Raw genomic sequence first — 14,125 nt, 5'->3', positions numbered from 1 at the left:
TGTTATTTCGAAAATTTCATGTGGCATAGAACCCGGCAATGCATAACTGCAACTGTAAATACATCCCTTGAATATGATTTAAATTAAATAAACAGTATTCCATTCAGCTTTACCCTTGAAGAATCACAGATCTTGGCACTTTTCATATGGATCTACAAGACTTCGTAATTAAAGGATAATTATTAGATTTAGTAGCACTTCAAGAATCATATGGACATTTGAAAAGTACTAAATTCAATAATCAAAATTTTTATGTGCCTCTTAAGAAACTTTCAACTCTTAACTACCACCCACCGGGCCAAAATGACCCAAGGCATATTCACTTGTGGTTTATCTGGAGATTTATGGGAAGGGAGAATGCGTCGTGTTTCGTGTTTCGTGTTTAGTATTCTCAACTAACCGAGCGTTGTGACGAACAATAAAATATGAAGTGTCTCAGTGGTAGCGTTTATAATTTTTGTGGCTCTAGTGAATCAGATTGACCCGGAGATAGCAGTAGCTTAAGTATATTTCCATATGGAACATTCTATTTCATATCTTATTTAATATCTATATCTCTATATAAAATATATATATATATATATATATATATATATATATATATATATATATATATATATATACAAAATAGTAAAAGATCTGGAATCTAAAAAAGAATCTGGAGAAAATGAATTGAAGCAACCATAAACCAGCGGTACAAATGATATTGATGATAGACGAGTTGCATTTGATCTAATTTTCAACAAGGGAAACGAGAGCGAAAAGGACTCTGGAGAATATAGTAAACTCGACACCGATACTAAAATCGATTATAAACCTGAGGATTAACATTTCGGTCAATCATAGTCATCATCAGATGATGAAAAAATGAAAATCTCGAATATTATTGAAATACTTTCGGTTTAAAAGTTCCTGCACGTCAGAACCGCCCCTTATCGGAGCTGGAATATTGAAGACTTTTCATCGCACACTCCAGAATATTGTTATGTACACAAATGAAAAAATTAGGACTATGCAAGTATTGTACACAACGTTCCAGAAGCTTAAAAAGAACAAGTCATTATTTTTACATGTATTTATATAACAGTTAAGTTCAAATAGAAGTATTTTTGGCATTTTATATTGGCTGGGTTCTTTTAAATCCGGACACGAAGACTTTTCTCCTTCTTACTCTCTTGCCTAAGATTCAACGATATCACTACTAGGGCAGTAAGAATGAAAGTGTACAAATTGGCTGCAGTTTCTGAAATTCATGATGAATTTTCTCCTTGATGTATTACTCGCTGTATATCGGTAACTATACTTAACTTGCCCACCTACTACAACGTACAAATGTATCTTTATAAATTGATTAAGTGAAAAAAAATAGAACGAAAGAAATAAAGATGTAATATATGTTCTAAAACAAGCATCAGATGAAGTATAAAAGATAATAGCATTATGTATCCATCCTTGGAACCGTATAAGTGAAAACCTTCACCTATAAACTCGTCTCCAACGACAACCAAAGACATGAGGATTATCACATTACAGCAATGAGATTGCTCAGATGCTTTTTCAGTTTTGTTGAATATCGTATTTTGTATTACGAACTCGACAAACTCGTTTTATTCATCCGTACAGAGTTACATAAAATAGTCTGTGATTCGAAATATATTCAATAATTTAGAAATATTTTATTAATTTTGGACAAAGCTGAGACCCGTCAAATAATATTTCCGGAAGCGATTTTTAACATACACTAATAATGTATACAGGATGTTTATAAAATCATTATGATGGCTGTTTTTAAGTATATTTAGAGTTATACAAATTGCTGTACAAGGGTTGCTACCTAAGTTTTAAAATAGAAAAATAAAAACAAAAGTGTATAATTGGATTTGGCTTCATTTTTTTCAAAACATTCTACATTTAAATGTACAAAAACGTTGACCTCGAAATTTATTTTTAATCTGCGCGAATAAGAAGAAATCATTGGATGCCCAACAAGAACTGTATGGCAGATGAACTTCCTTAATTTAGCTCTTATTGAGAGACCCTAACAGTCGATTGTTGTTTAGTTTCGAGTTCATATGCATAAATCCGCGATTGATTTTTTTCTTTGCATCAATCGCCACGAATAAATCTTTTCGATAGCTAAATAATCTCACGGTATGTCATATAACGATCATATTAGTTTACGCATAGTTTTCTGGCGCAACAGCCGACTTTGGACGATCTTCACGAAATTCATCCTGTAGCGAAGAGCGATCACGCTTGAATTGAATCCGGAATATCAGCTCAGTAAAAGCCTGAAGGAATTATTGAAAGATACGGCAGTAGTTTTGTGAACAAATTATAATCTTCTAGACAAAAACTACATTCTAGTAGAGATGAATCCATTTTTTGATGAACCCACGATTATGTTCAATGTATCTATTATGTCTGATGTTCGAGATACAAGTCATCATAATTCAATCAAGACAGCTTATTCAACCATTTTAGAAATAAAGTGTATTAAAATATAGAAAAAATTATTTTTTTTTGAAAATATAAAGAATACAGCTTGAAAATATGTGTTGATTTGAAAGTTATCACAATTTTGGGTTGGCATACTAGATACTGTTATTTGATTTGTAACTGGGATACTAGATATACTATATAAGTATAATCTTCATGGTGTAGTGAACAATGAGCAGGAAATAAAGAAGATTAAAAAATTATTTGGTGCTAGACGATTACTACTGGTATTTACAAAGTGAAGGTCCTCTAAAGCACAAAAGGAAAAGTTTACATTTGAATATATTCTAAATTCATGTTTTCTATACATAAAGCATAAGAATAAATTCGATAACTTTAAAAAAATGTGATTAATATTCTTATATCAGAATTATATTTGGTTCTTTAACTTTAAAGTATAAACAAGCTCATTAAATTAATCGTAGTTGAAAGAAAATATGAACGTTCCAAAAAAAAATCTAACAATGCACTCAAAACTAGGAAACCAAAATGTGAAAAAACACTTTTCAATGATACACACCACGACAAAATTCTGAAAAGACTCTTGTTATTCTAAAGATTTGTAATCGGCGACTATGGATCACAATGGATCTAACAAATAACAATAATTCATTCCAATTTTTAGAGTCAATTTAGTGTGTCACTATATTAATTAAGAAAAATTATCACTCTACACTTTCCTGTCTATGATAGTTAGAGTACTCTACACAAAGTATAAATATCGAACGACCATCGATAATTAACTTCCAGAAAGTAAACAATCAATTGAAGCAAATTAACCTCGTTGTTCATGAGAAAACGATAGAGAACTGAAGAAAAGTACTTAACAAACTCAAGGATCATCTTACTACAGAAAATCTCGTTCGTTTCGCAAACCATATTTTCAAAGAAAACGTAGCATTTTACAAACTACATTTCCTCATGAATCTAAGATTTAAAATATTCAACACTTAATTTTATCCTTGGACTGGCAAAGTTCAGGTGTCTGGTTCACTGTTTCAAAGAAATGACCGAATTTCCACCCTCAGTGACAATCAACAACCACAATAAATATGGATGAAGGAACACATAAGCTAAAATCGAATAGACAATTTTCATGGTAAAATCATTTTTCCATTTTCTTGTAAATAGAAGGGAATAATATACTTTTCTCCCACATTCGACTCATAAACCAGCTAAAACTCTCCTCTCCCATGGATGGCAATATTTTTGTTCGATGTTACATTGCATGTGTATGTATGCAATTTTATCTTTGATGTACCGAAGCTTTAGAAATATAAGATAAAACGCTGTCATTCCTATCTCTACCCAGTGCTAGTAAGAGAGTTGTCATTTTACCGTGTATATACTAGAAAACTTGCTGTAAATGTGATTTTCTTTAAACAACAATACATAGACATAGCTCACAAAACTATTACTATTATTTCTCATTACCCAAACTCAATCGAGTTCTGTATATAATCACTTGTTTCAGCTTAACCGACAAATTTAGAAAAGTTTTTTTATAGATGTACGTACATCAAATCATGAATAACCTACAAGAACAGCTTACCCTCTTCAGCAGAACTACTTTCGAAGACTTGAAGCTGTATGCTTAAGAAGTGAGTATCAAATAGTTTTTTCAAGGAGTCTATATACTGTAGCTTCCAATCGATTCTATCATCACTCCTAGATATAGATATTTCTCTGAAACAAAAATTCATACATATTGTTTAGAATTCTATAAATAAAACGTGCAATTTGACCAAATTAATCAAATCAAGATTTATTATTATCTAGTTTATTCCAATGTACTGTCTAAATTTATCTGAAGAAGAAAGCAAAGTATGTTTGTTGTTCAAAATAGGTTAGGTCATCAGCGAAATATACGTATCGAAAGTATCTAACATTTTTGAGACACCCAATTATAGCATTGTATCAATAGAAGTGTTTAGTCAACAATTTTAACTACAATACAAAAACTGTATGGAAATAAATCAATTACAAGCTCTTTTTTTGAAAAATTAATTGAAAACTAAAACTCTTCAATTGATTCATTTTTGAGAATTCTTTCAGCTGTGCTCTCAATCCGAACACATAGGATATTGAGCGGTTTATACTCCCCGGACGGGACTGCAGTCCTGCATCTAATGTGAATAGTAACCAGTTAAATCGTAAGAATGACAAAATAAAATAATAATCTATAATTACCATATAGTTCAGAAATAGTCTTTGCAAGCTGCAGTATGAGCGTTTATTATTGGAAACGTATTGAAATAAAAATTTCAATTAATCAATATTTCTATTATACGTAATTTTGCATATTGAATTTTGAATCCTATGAATTCCAAGTTTTTACAAGAATTAATACAATTTAAAACCACCGAAAATCTCAATTAATTGTTTCCCATACGTTAAATACATAAGTATTCGAAAGCTCGGAATATATATTAATGTTAGTTAGCGATTCCGCCGCCGCAACCACAAGGTCGGCGTTCCGCAAAAGCGCGCTGGTTACCTACATCTCTTGTCTACGCACTAACACCATTACAGTCTGGTTCTTCATTGTGTACGTTGTTTACTGAGTGTTTAAGATGCCTCCGACAATCGTGAGTCCCGCCGAATGTAAAATACGATTTCTTAGTGCTAAAGGCGTAAAACCGATCGATAATCATCGTGAGATATGCGAAGTTACGGACAAAACATTATGAGTAATAGAATGGTAAGGAAATGGGTGAGAGTATTTAAAGAAGGCCGTAAAAATGTGAGGTGAGAGAAAACAGACGCTTTACAATTTCATCATTATGAGACTACTTTCTTCAATATTTTCGTAGTGTTTTGTATCGTATTGTTAGCGAAAAATTGAAATACCGGAAATTGTGTTCACGTCGGGATCCAAAAATGTTGACGGATTTGCACAAAACCCAACGTTTATGCAGTGCATTGACTTTCCTTGAGCGGTACCACAATGAAGGTGAAGATTTTTTAGACCAAACTGTTACTGGTGACGAAACATGGGCGGCCTACGTCACACCAGGATCGAAACAACAATCCATGAAATGGCGACATTCATCAGCACCCAAAAAAGTGAAGTGAAGCATACAATTTCTGCCCGGAAAATCATGTGCACAGTTTTTTGGGACAGAAAAGGAGTACTACTAGTGGAGTTTCGGCCTCGTAATAAGACAATCAATGTGATACATTGAACAATCTGCGTCGTGGAAACCAGAACAAAAGACGAAGAACAATTCAGCCTTACGTTTGATAACAGGTGGAAACAACACCAGTGGAAAGTCTGCGAATCAGAGGAACCATCCTCAATGGACAGAAGAATATATTTGAGCCTTACGCATGCAGCCAAAGTAAAATCCAATCCAACCCCCCAAAACTGCTTCTCCAAGTAATTCCCAAATATTTTTTCAAATAAACCCTTCCTTCCTGAATGCCTTCCTAACGAATCTTCTCAGACTCCACTATACAATAGAAAGCACTAAATTCATTACCCAGCTCACCTCTTTCGACAAACACCACACCAACCATAAGCTAATCGAAGGACACTTAAATAACATACTCAATGAGTACAAAAACTTTGTACACATTTACACAGACGCATCGATATCTCAAGACGATACGGGTATCGCAATCATTACATCAACTTCCAAATATATACTAAAAGCTCCTTCAGCCTTATCTACTTTCACTGCTGAATTATACGCAATATATCGAGCTACACACATCGCCGCTTCATCAAACGAATCTAATCACCTCATACTCACAGACTCCCTTAGCTCAATCAAAACTCTTTCTTAGCAATCAGAATCAAACAACAACTGCAATATATACAAGACAACAACAAAAAAATAGTATTCTGTTGGATCCCCTCACACACTGGAATAAAAGGAAACTGTAAATAGTGCAACGTCCACACATGAACTTCGTGAAGTGAAAGACTCACTGACTGACAAATATCTACTTATTTGATCCGAAACCTGAACCAAAATGTAGCAATTGCAATTGCAAATTGCCTATAAAACACATAATCGCAGAATGTCCATCTCTTAACTCAGAAAGATCATCATCAAATCTACCACTCGGAACAGTACGTGAAATTTCACTTACCTTAAACAGATCTCTATTATAAATTTAATTTAACAAATATTTATAGATGAAACACTTAATTTTTACTAAATCACTATTACCAGTATAGGGTTGATGCGAATTTTTGGATGATGAATTGAGCCTAGCGAAATTGAATGGGACTCGGCACTCGTTAAGGTGTGTTAAGCAAAGAAATTAATGATGAAAAAGAAAAGTCTCAGGCGAATTAAAACAAGAAAATCAAAAACTTAATGAAATAATAGCCGAACAAGAAGAAAGACTGAAAAATGTAGAAAGAGAAATGTGGCGCAATAATATGATAGTTCAAAGAATCGAAGATAAGGAAAATGGGAGTCAACAAAAAATAAAGGAAAAAGTCCAAATCATAATGAGAAAAATAGAGGTAGGGTAGGGTAGACTTAGTAGAGTGCAACTGAATATGAGCATTCAAACAAACAAAAAGAGGCAAATTATAGTTAAAATCAAAAAATGTAACAAAAAATTAGAAATTATAAAACAAACTAAAAAACTGAAAGGTACCAATATATAGATTAAAATAAAGCCTACTCGTAAATAGTGCAAATAGAAAGAAAAAAGTCGTGACCTCAGGTGAAATTAGTCAGAGAATAAAAACACACGCAACGCTCAAATATAAAAAATTAAGTAAGGAAGAAATGACGATAAAAAAGTTGCAGCAAGTGATCTTTACCCAGGAAATGGAGGGAGTCAAAACACTAGTAATTAAAGAAAATATATAATAACCTAGATATAATTAAAGTCAAAACTGGAGAAGAAATAGAAAAGCAACTACAAAAGAGTAAATAAAAAGATACTATTGATGAGCAATGGGAAGAGATTAAGAAGAGTGTTATAAATACAAAGTAAGAAGTCATTGGTCTAAAAGATATAAGAAAAAGTAAGAAATGGTTTTAGCAGGAATGTACAATGAAAATTAAAGAAGCGTAGCTACGAAATATGAGAAGAGATGATTATTATCTATATATAATAGAAAAATAAGGAACAAAGAGAATAAAATGACTAAATGACAACTTGGAAAATGATAATACAAATAGTGTAAAATTATATCAGCATATGAAGAAACAAAATAGAAAACAAACTTCAACAAATATAAAAGACAAAAATTGGAGCCAGTATTTCAAAAAATTATTCATGGAAGAACACAGTGAATAGGAAGAAAATGATATGAGTGATAATGGTATAATACTAGAAAATGAAGATAAATCGACGGAAGTGGAATGTATTGACATTATCAACAAACTGAAATACAACAAAATAGAAGGGCCAGACGAAATAGTGAATGAACTAATGAAATTTGGAGGAGATAACCTAAGGTGCAAAATATTCAAGATCATTGAAGGAGTAAGGGAAACAGAAACAATGCCAAGAGAGTGGTCTACTGGATTGGTTATCCAATAATGAGGGGAAATCCCAACCAAAAAAGGTTTAAGGCAAGGAAAATCGACATACTATAAAACAAATGATCAAAAGAAGCCATGATCATAAAATTAGTAGTATGCAAATGCTGTTCATACACTTCAAACAAGAATTCGACAATCTGTAAAAAAGGACAATTATAAAGGATATGGAGAAACTACCAATACCCCAAAAGTTGATACAATTGGTGAAAATGACTGTTAAATTCTAGGGCAAGGTGATGGACTCTCGGCGGTATTGTTTAATATTGCAGTTAAAGGCATAATAATGAAATGTAATATCGATAGAAATATAATTAACTAATCAATACAAGTAATAGCATGATTTAACTTTAATAGCAAGGGAGTGAAAAAGACTTGAAGACACATTAGAAAAAATTGGGGCAGGAAAAATAGAATTGAAAATAAATCAGAACAAGACAAAACATAGAAAATAGAAGAAAGAAGGAAGTTCACAAACAAGAAACAGTAAAGATAAATGACCTCACCAAGTAGTCGACACCTTTACAAAATTATAATGCAGAATAAGAGAATAAGCCGAGCAAACAAATTAAGAGTCTACAAGACTGCGATGAAACCAGTAGTTATGTTAGTTATTATATAACCAAGGATATATGAGAGGACAATAATTAGGAAAATTCATGGACTAGTGGAAGCTGTAAATAATGAGTATAGGGGACTTAAAAACTAAGAAATTAGGAATATATGAGAGAATGAGGAGATAGTAAATACAATCAAAGCAAAAAGAATAGAATTAAAATAATGTAAAAACAGCAGGGTAGAAGGAAAATTGCAGAATGGAGACCAAACGAGAAAATATTGCCAGGTATATCAAACAATAGTCAGGAATAGGAATAGGAATAGGAAGATCAGATTGTACAAAAATGTAGGAGTACGCGACTGGAAGAAGCAGATGTAGGACAGAAAGAAATGGCGAACAATGGTCGATGCTTCAAAAACATGTGATTAGCTGTAATTAAGTAGTGATAAAATAGCCAAGCTCCATCTCATCAGTGCCATCCTTATGTCCATCATATTGTATTCATCTACAACGTGGGGATACACAGCCAAGAGTCGTCTAAAAAGGTCGCAAATCCAGCAAAATATCGATGCGAAGCAAATGAACGCCCCTCAGTACATAATATCCAGATGAATTATCGAAAGTTGAACTAAAATAAGATAGGATAAATCATGAGGATGCATCCGAATAGCCAATTGAGTGAGGGCCTAATATCTATACGAAATAAGACATTCAACGTCGAGTAAATAACTACACCAAGGCCAACAGTGGAGAGAAAACGAGAAAAGGTAAAAGCAGGCCACCTATTAAAGTGCCTGTCAGTTCGTCGATCGATAAGATATCGAGTACGGTCAGCTTTACCAAATATATCCACTATTTAAAGTCATTGTTTGTCGTAATAGGTCAGCTAAAAATTTCCCTCTTCTAGAAACTTGGAAAAACACACTCCCAGCTAGTGCATGAGACTAACCTGAAGAGAAGGACGAAGATGGCCATCACGAAGTTGGTGGACTCTCCAGCCTATCGGATGAGATAGAGAGATGGAAACTCTCCCATGAAAGCATAGTTATTTAAGACCTTGAAAGCATAGTTCTTCAAGGGATGTATGTTGATAGAGGTGGGTTTGGATTAGATTTATGTGTATGTGTGTAACAATATATTATTAGCAGATGGTAAGCTACTTTTCGATGTTTTTAGGTTTGGATCGTGATTAGCAGACAGAGCAAGAATTTAGTGGATTATACTAACGTGTTTATAGCCTATATTTAAAATCTGAAAATACTTCCTGCACATTAGCATATTCATTCAGAAAAATAAATGTGCAGTGTGAAAATCCAAATGAAATAAATTCCCAATACACAATTCCAAAATACACAACCACTTCTCTGTTATAGGCATGTGATATATCGTTTCACAACTGAAAATTTTATTACAGAAATTAACATATAAAAATAGATTAGAAAAATTTTCATTTAGATTGGGATGTTACCAAGACGTTCGCAGCAAGTGTTTTGAATATCTACTTCATTGACATTCATAGTTTTTTGTTTTTCCCTTTACGAAAAACAAATATAGCAGTTAGCTTTTGAATGTTGTGTAGCGAATGTCAATGTTTACACAAGTTTTTTTACTTTGTTAATTTTTGCAAAAAACTTTATGACACTCCTCAAACGATACATTATAAGCTCATACCTCCCATTTAAAAGATTGGAGATTATACATAATATTCCAAGAAGCTTAAGTTCTCATGCTGGAGAATCCCATTCGTTATTCAAATTTGCTATGTTTCGGGATTTTTTATAATTATATAGAGTATCCAAAATAATGAGCTGGTTGTAATAATGCGTTAGAAATTAACTCAAAGGCACTATTTAGTGAACCAATGTGTTACAAGTGAAGAGCTTTCCTCTTGAGGTTATATTGAATGGAAAATATTTATTGATTGGTGTCACTAGATTAAAACTGGCAATGAAACATCTCTTTCAATTTGGTTGCATCAATAAAATATTTATTTTAGTTCCCTAGTTACTAAATATATAAGATTGCGTATCCCTCTCATCAAATTTTCATACTATATGACCAATTATGATCCAAATTTAGCTGATTATTCGGGGCAATTTCACGAGTGCATCAAAATTACCTACGTGGTCGGACTTTTCTGCGAAAATATGAAAACAAACGTTTTCAATTATTGAAAAAAAAAGACTTGATGAAAACAATTTCTGGTTATTTCGATGCATGAGTGTGATGACGATTTTCCGAATTAATTCAGAACTCGAAACACGAATTTAATAAATACATTTACCAGAAAAAACTAACAAAATAGAATAGAGTGGAAAATGTATTAATACGGGTTTACGTTGGGAACATATATAGCTGCAAAAGAAATAGCTCGACAAGGTAACCAGGTAGCTTTTCCATATTACAAAGACAACAAAGCATATAACCTGTTATCCTAAAAAAACTCGCTAAAGTGGCAACTGTTTGTCTAGAAAAAGACTATATCATTTATAAAATGAGGATTAAGGTCATGATCATCTTCAGATAATTCTTCCACTAGTACGTTTCGTTATAAACTTTATCAAGTTCTCACAAAAAATCTAGTCGACATTCTTCTTGATGATATATTAACATCCCGTTGTAGTGCAGTAATGTTTTCGGAATGGAGGTAGAAAGATTTTGTACAAAACTTTGCAAAACGTTCATTAGTTACGATCTTTGGTCGATAAGTTCCAAGCCAATTTTTAGTCAAACTCATTCCAACAGAAAGTTTCAAAATCACTTAAACTGCAGCTTGGGTAATTTGGATACATATCAGTGAACAAATAAAAGAGCTGCCTTTTTTTACGATCAATGTAAGATTTCATCTTAAGAATAATACTGTATACGAGGACGGTTTGATAGAAGAAAAGCTTTTAAATAAAAAAATATTCGTTCATCTCTACACACTTCTTTACGCTAAATATTACACGTTGGTCCCAGCATTTTCCGTGTCATCATACTTAAAAACAGAACCATCTATAACTTTTTGTATAGGAAGAAACACTAAAATTAATATTTACGTTTTTAAGCTCCTCCAGTTTTTCACGTAAAAAATAATATTCTAATAAAACTAAACTATGTCAAATTGATGTACAATTTTGACATATGGCATCAGAAACATGGAAGAAACTAACAATGAATTACCACAGAAAATTCATTCTTCTGTCAATCTGCCCCCGTATATTCTTGTGAATATATTATATTCTCGATCATAGGTCTCTTTCAACGAATAATGTATTTTTTCAAATATTTTCATTGACAGTAACCTAAAATCATAATCATTATCTCACGATTCATTTCCGTTAGATACAGTTAACTTACAGAAAATTACAATTGTTTTTATGATAAAACACCATGTAAATACAGATTCGATATGAAAGAAAAAGCATGCATAGATAACAAAAAAAATATTGGATCCTAAGTAAATTTTGTCCTCATTACGTAATTATTGTAATTTGAAATCTTTTCATGACAGACACTGTTCGTGATTTTTTAATCAATGTTTATAGTTTTTTCACTCTTTGAAAACTTTCGTTTTATAAAATATTCGTAATTTGGCAGGGTCTTCATTCATTCCTCTTGACCGTATGAATAGTCGTTGAACTGACGTGAATACTAGTACATCAATATCATAACCAGATCCTCATCGTATGAAAACTTTTTGTTTATTGAATATTTCACAATTGTATTGACGTTTTAGATTATGGATTGTCGCTTCACTGATCTCACAGGTGTTTTTGGTGAGGAGATGGCCTAATACTATTTTCTATTAACTCATTAGTCTTTTGACAAATCGTATTATCAATTTTATTTTACAAATTTATTTCAATTACGCTTCATTATATAATGAATTGTAATTGTTTCTGCTATGAATAGTTTGTTTTGAATTATTTAATTGTTAGTTCATAAATCTATATGAAATTATTTATTCATGTAGGCTTCGAAGCTGTTCCTGTCCAATAAAAAATTTTGAATGCTCTGATTTTGGAGAGCGTGCCACTTTTTATAGCTAAATTCTGGAAGCCGAAAGTATGGGCTAAATTTGAATTAAGAAATTATTACAATATTATTACGATCGGCTCGTGAATTAAATGAAAATTTTGTTTCCAGTAATCCACCTAAAATTATTTATTGAGAAATAAATAAGAAATATTGTGCCCGTTTTGATTAAGAAAGAAAAAACGATATATATTTTTTTATCACACCAAAAACACACATTACATTATTAATAGACATGACATGAAACTACTAATGATGATTAAATTCGAATATATCCCCATCATTGATTCATAATACTGCCATAAAATGTTTCCCATTTCAATTTTATATTATTGAAATACAAGTAAAAGCTACCGAACGTCATAGTAACTGTTCCCGCTATAAAATAGAAACAAAGTAAAGCAATTAATCCCCGACTAAGTTGCCCGCAAATACACGTCAATTTATTGCTATTAGCTCAAGGACAACATAAAATGAGGTGGATAAGTTTTAGTAGAATTGGTATATTTTGTCAATTTATACGCAAAAAGGAGATGATATGACGATTTATGAGAATTTTAACAATATCCATAATGGTGAATTTATGTTTGACTCGACATTAGTAACAAGAATCCAATTTGATTTGATTTGTTAAAACGCTTTGCGAAAGTAAAGAATTTTGTTTATTAAAAAAGATAAGAAAAAAATTTTTCTCGAAATAACAACAATGGTTTGAAAATAATTTCAATTTATATATATAAAACTAGAAATTTTACATTCGAAACTCGTGCAGGTTCATGTAAATGATTTTTATTTGATACCTCCTTATAAAATTTGTAAAGATCAAGTTTCCTAAATTTAAAATACTTGTATAGAATGACAGGAATGAGAGAAATATTTTGTTTCATATAAAAATTGATTAACTCTGTTGATATTATTGAATATTTCACAAAGTTTTTTATCGAATCAAGTATTGTCATGAAATGGGAGAAAGTAAGCGACATTTCAAATCAATATATCGATAAAAAGTTTTTGAAAATTTTATCAAAAAAGTAAATTATAACAAACTAACTAACAATCAGGATAATTCAAATAAAGTTTGGTAAATATAAATACATTTTGAATAGCGTTCTTCCAAAACAATCAGCTATAGATTCAAAAATAATAGGTATCAACTTTGCAATATTCAAAATAAGCTTTCATTAATTATAACTCCACAACCAATTAAAAGATCTGCTATGTCATAAATCTCAGTTTATCTTATACACATTACAATACATTTTGCTATATCAATTTCTAAAAAGTAGCCACTTCAGGTATCAATAAAAATCTATGAAGCTACTTATAAGTAATGAACCAAATTGTAACTACAGGTTCAGATGGCAAAGATTATAATTCTCTTGTTTTTCTACGAAAATAATAATAAAATACTTCACTTCAATAATCATTTACTTTGATTGTTGTGAATTTTCAATATTTTTTCTGAAAAATGTCACAAGCATTGCTATTGTTTCATGCAAAATTTTGGTGAAGAGAGTTTTTTCGATTAGTGTTT

The 14,125-nt window shown here is 31.6% G+C and overlaps 1 protein-coding gene across 1 annotated transcript in view; it reads right to left on the bottom strand.

Moving 5' to 3' along the window:
• LOC130445713 (uncharacterized) overlaps window positions 1–14,125 on the bottom strand; it is a 71,290-nt gene that overhangs the window by 18,014 nt on the left and 39,151 nt on the right. Inside the window, exon 3 of the mRNA XM_056781543.1 lies at window positions 4,052–4,185. Within this exon, the coding sequence (XP_056637521.1) occupies window positions 4,052–4,185 (134 nt within the window). The remainder of the gene's footprint in view (window positions 1–4,051; window positions 4,186–14,125) is intronic.

The sequence above is a fragment of the Diorhabda sublineata genome, chromosome 1 (assembly GCF_026230105.1).
Source record: "Diorhabda sublineata isolate icDioSubl1.1 chromosome 1, icDioSubl1.1, whole genome shotgun sequence".
Lineage (NCBI taxonomy): Eukaryota > Metazoa > Arthropoda > Insecta > Coleoptera > Chrysomelidae > Diorhabda > Diorhabda sublineata.
The sequence above is the reverse complement of the archived record's forward strand: the minus strand, read 5'-3'. Positions and strand labels throughout refer to the sequence as shown.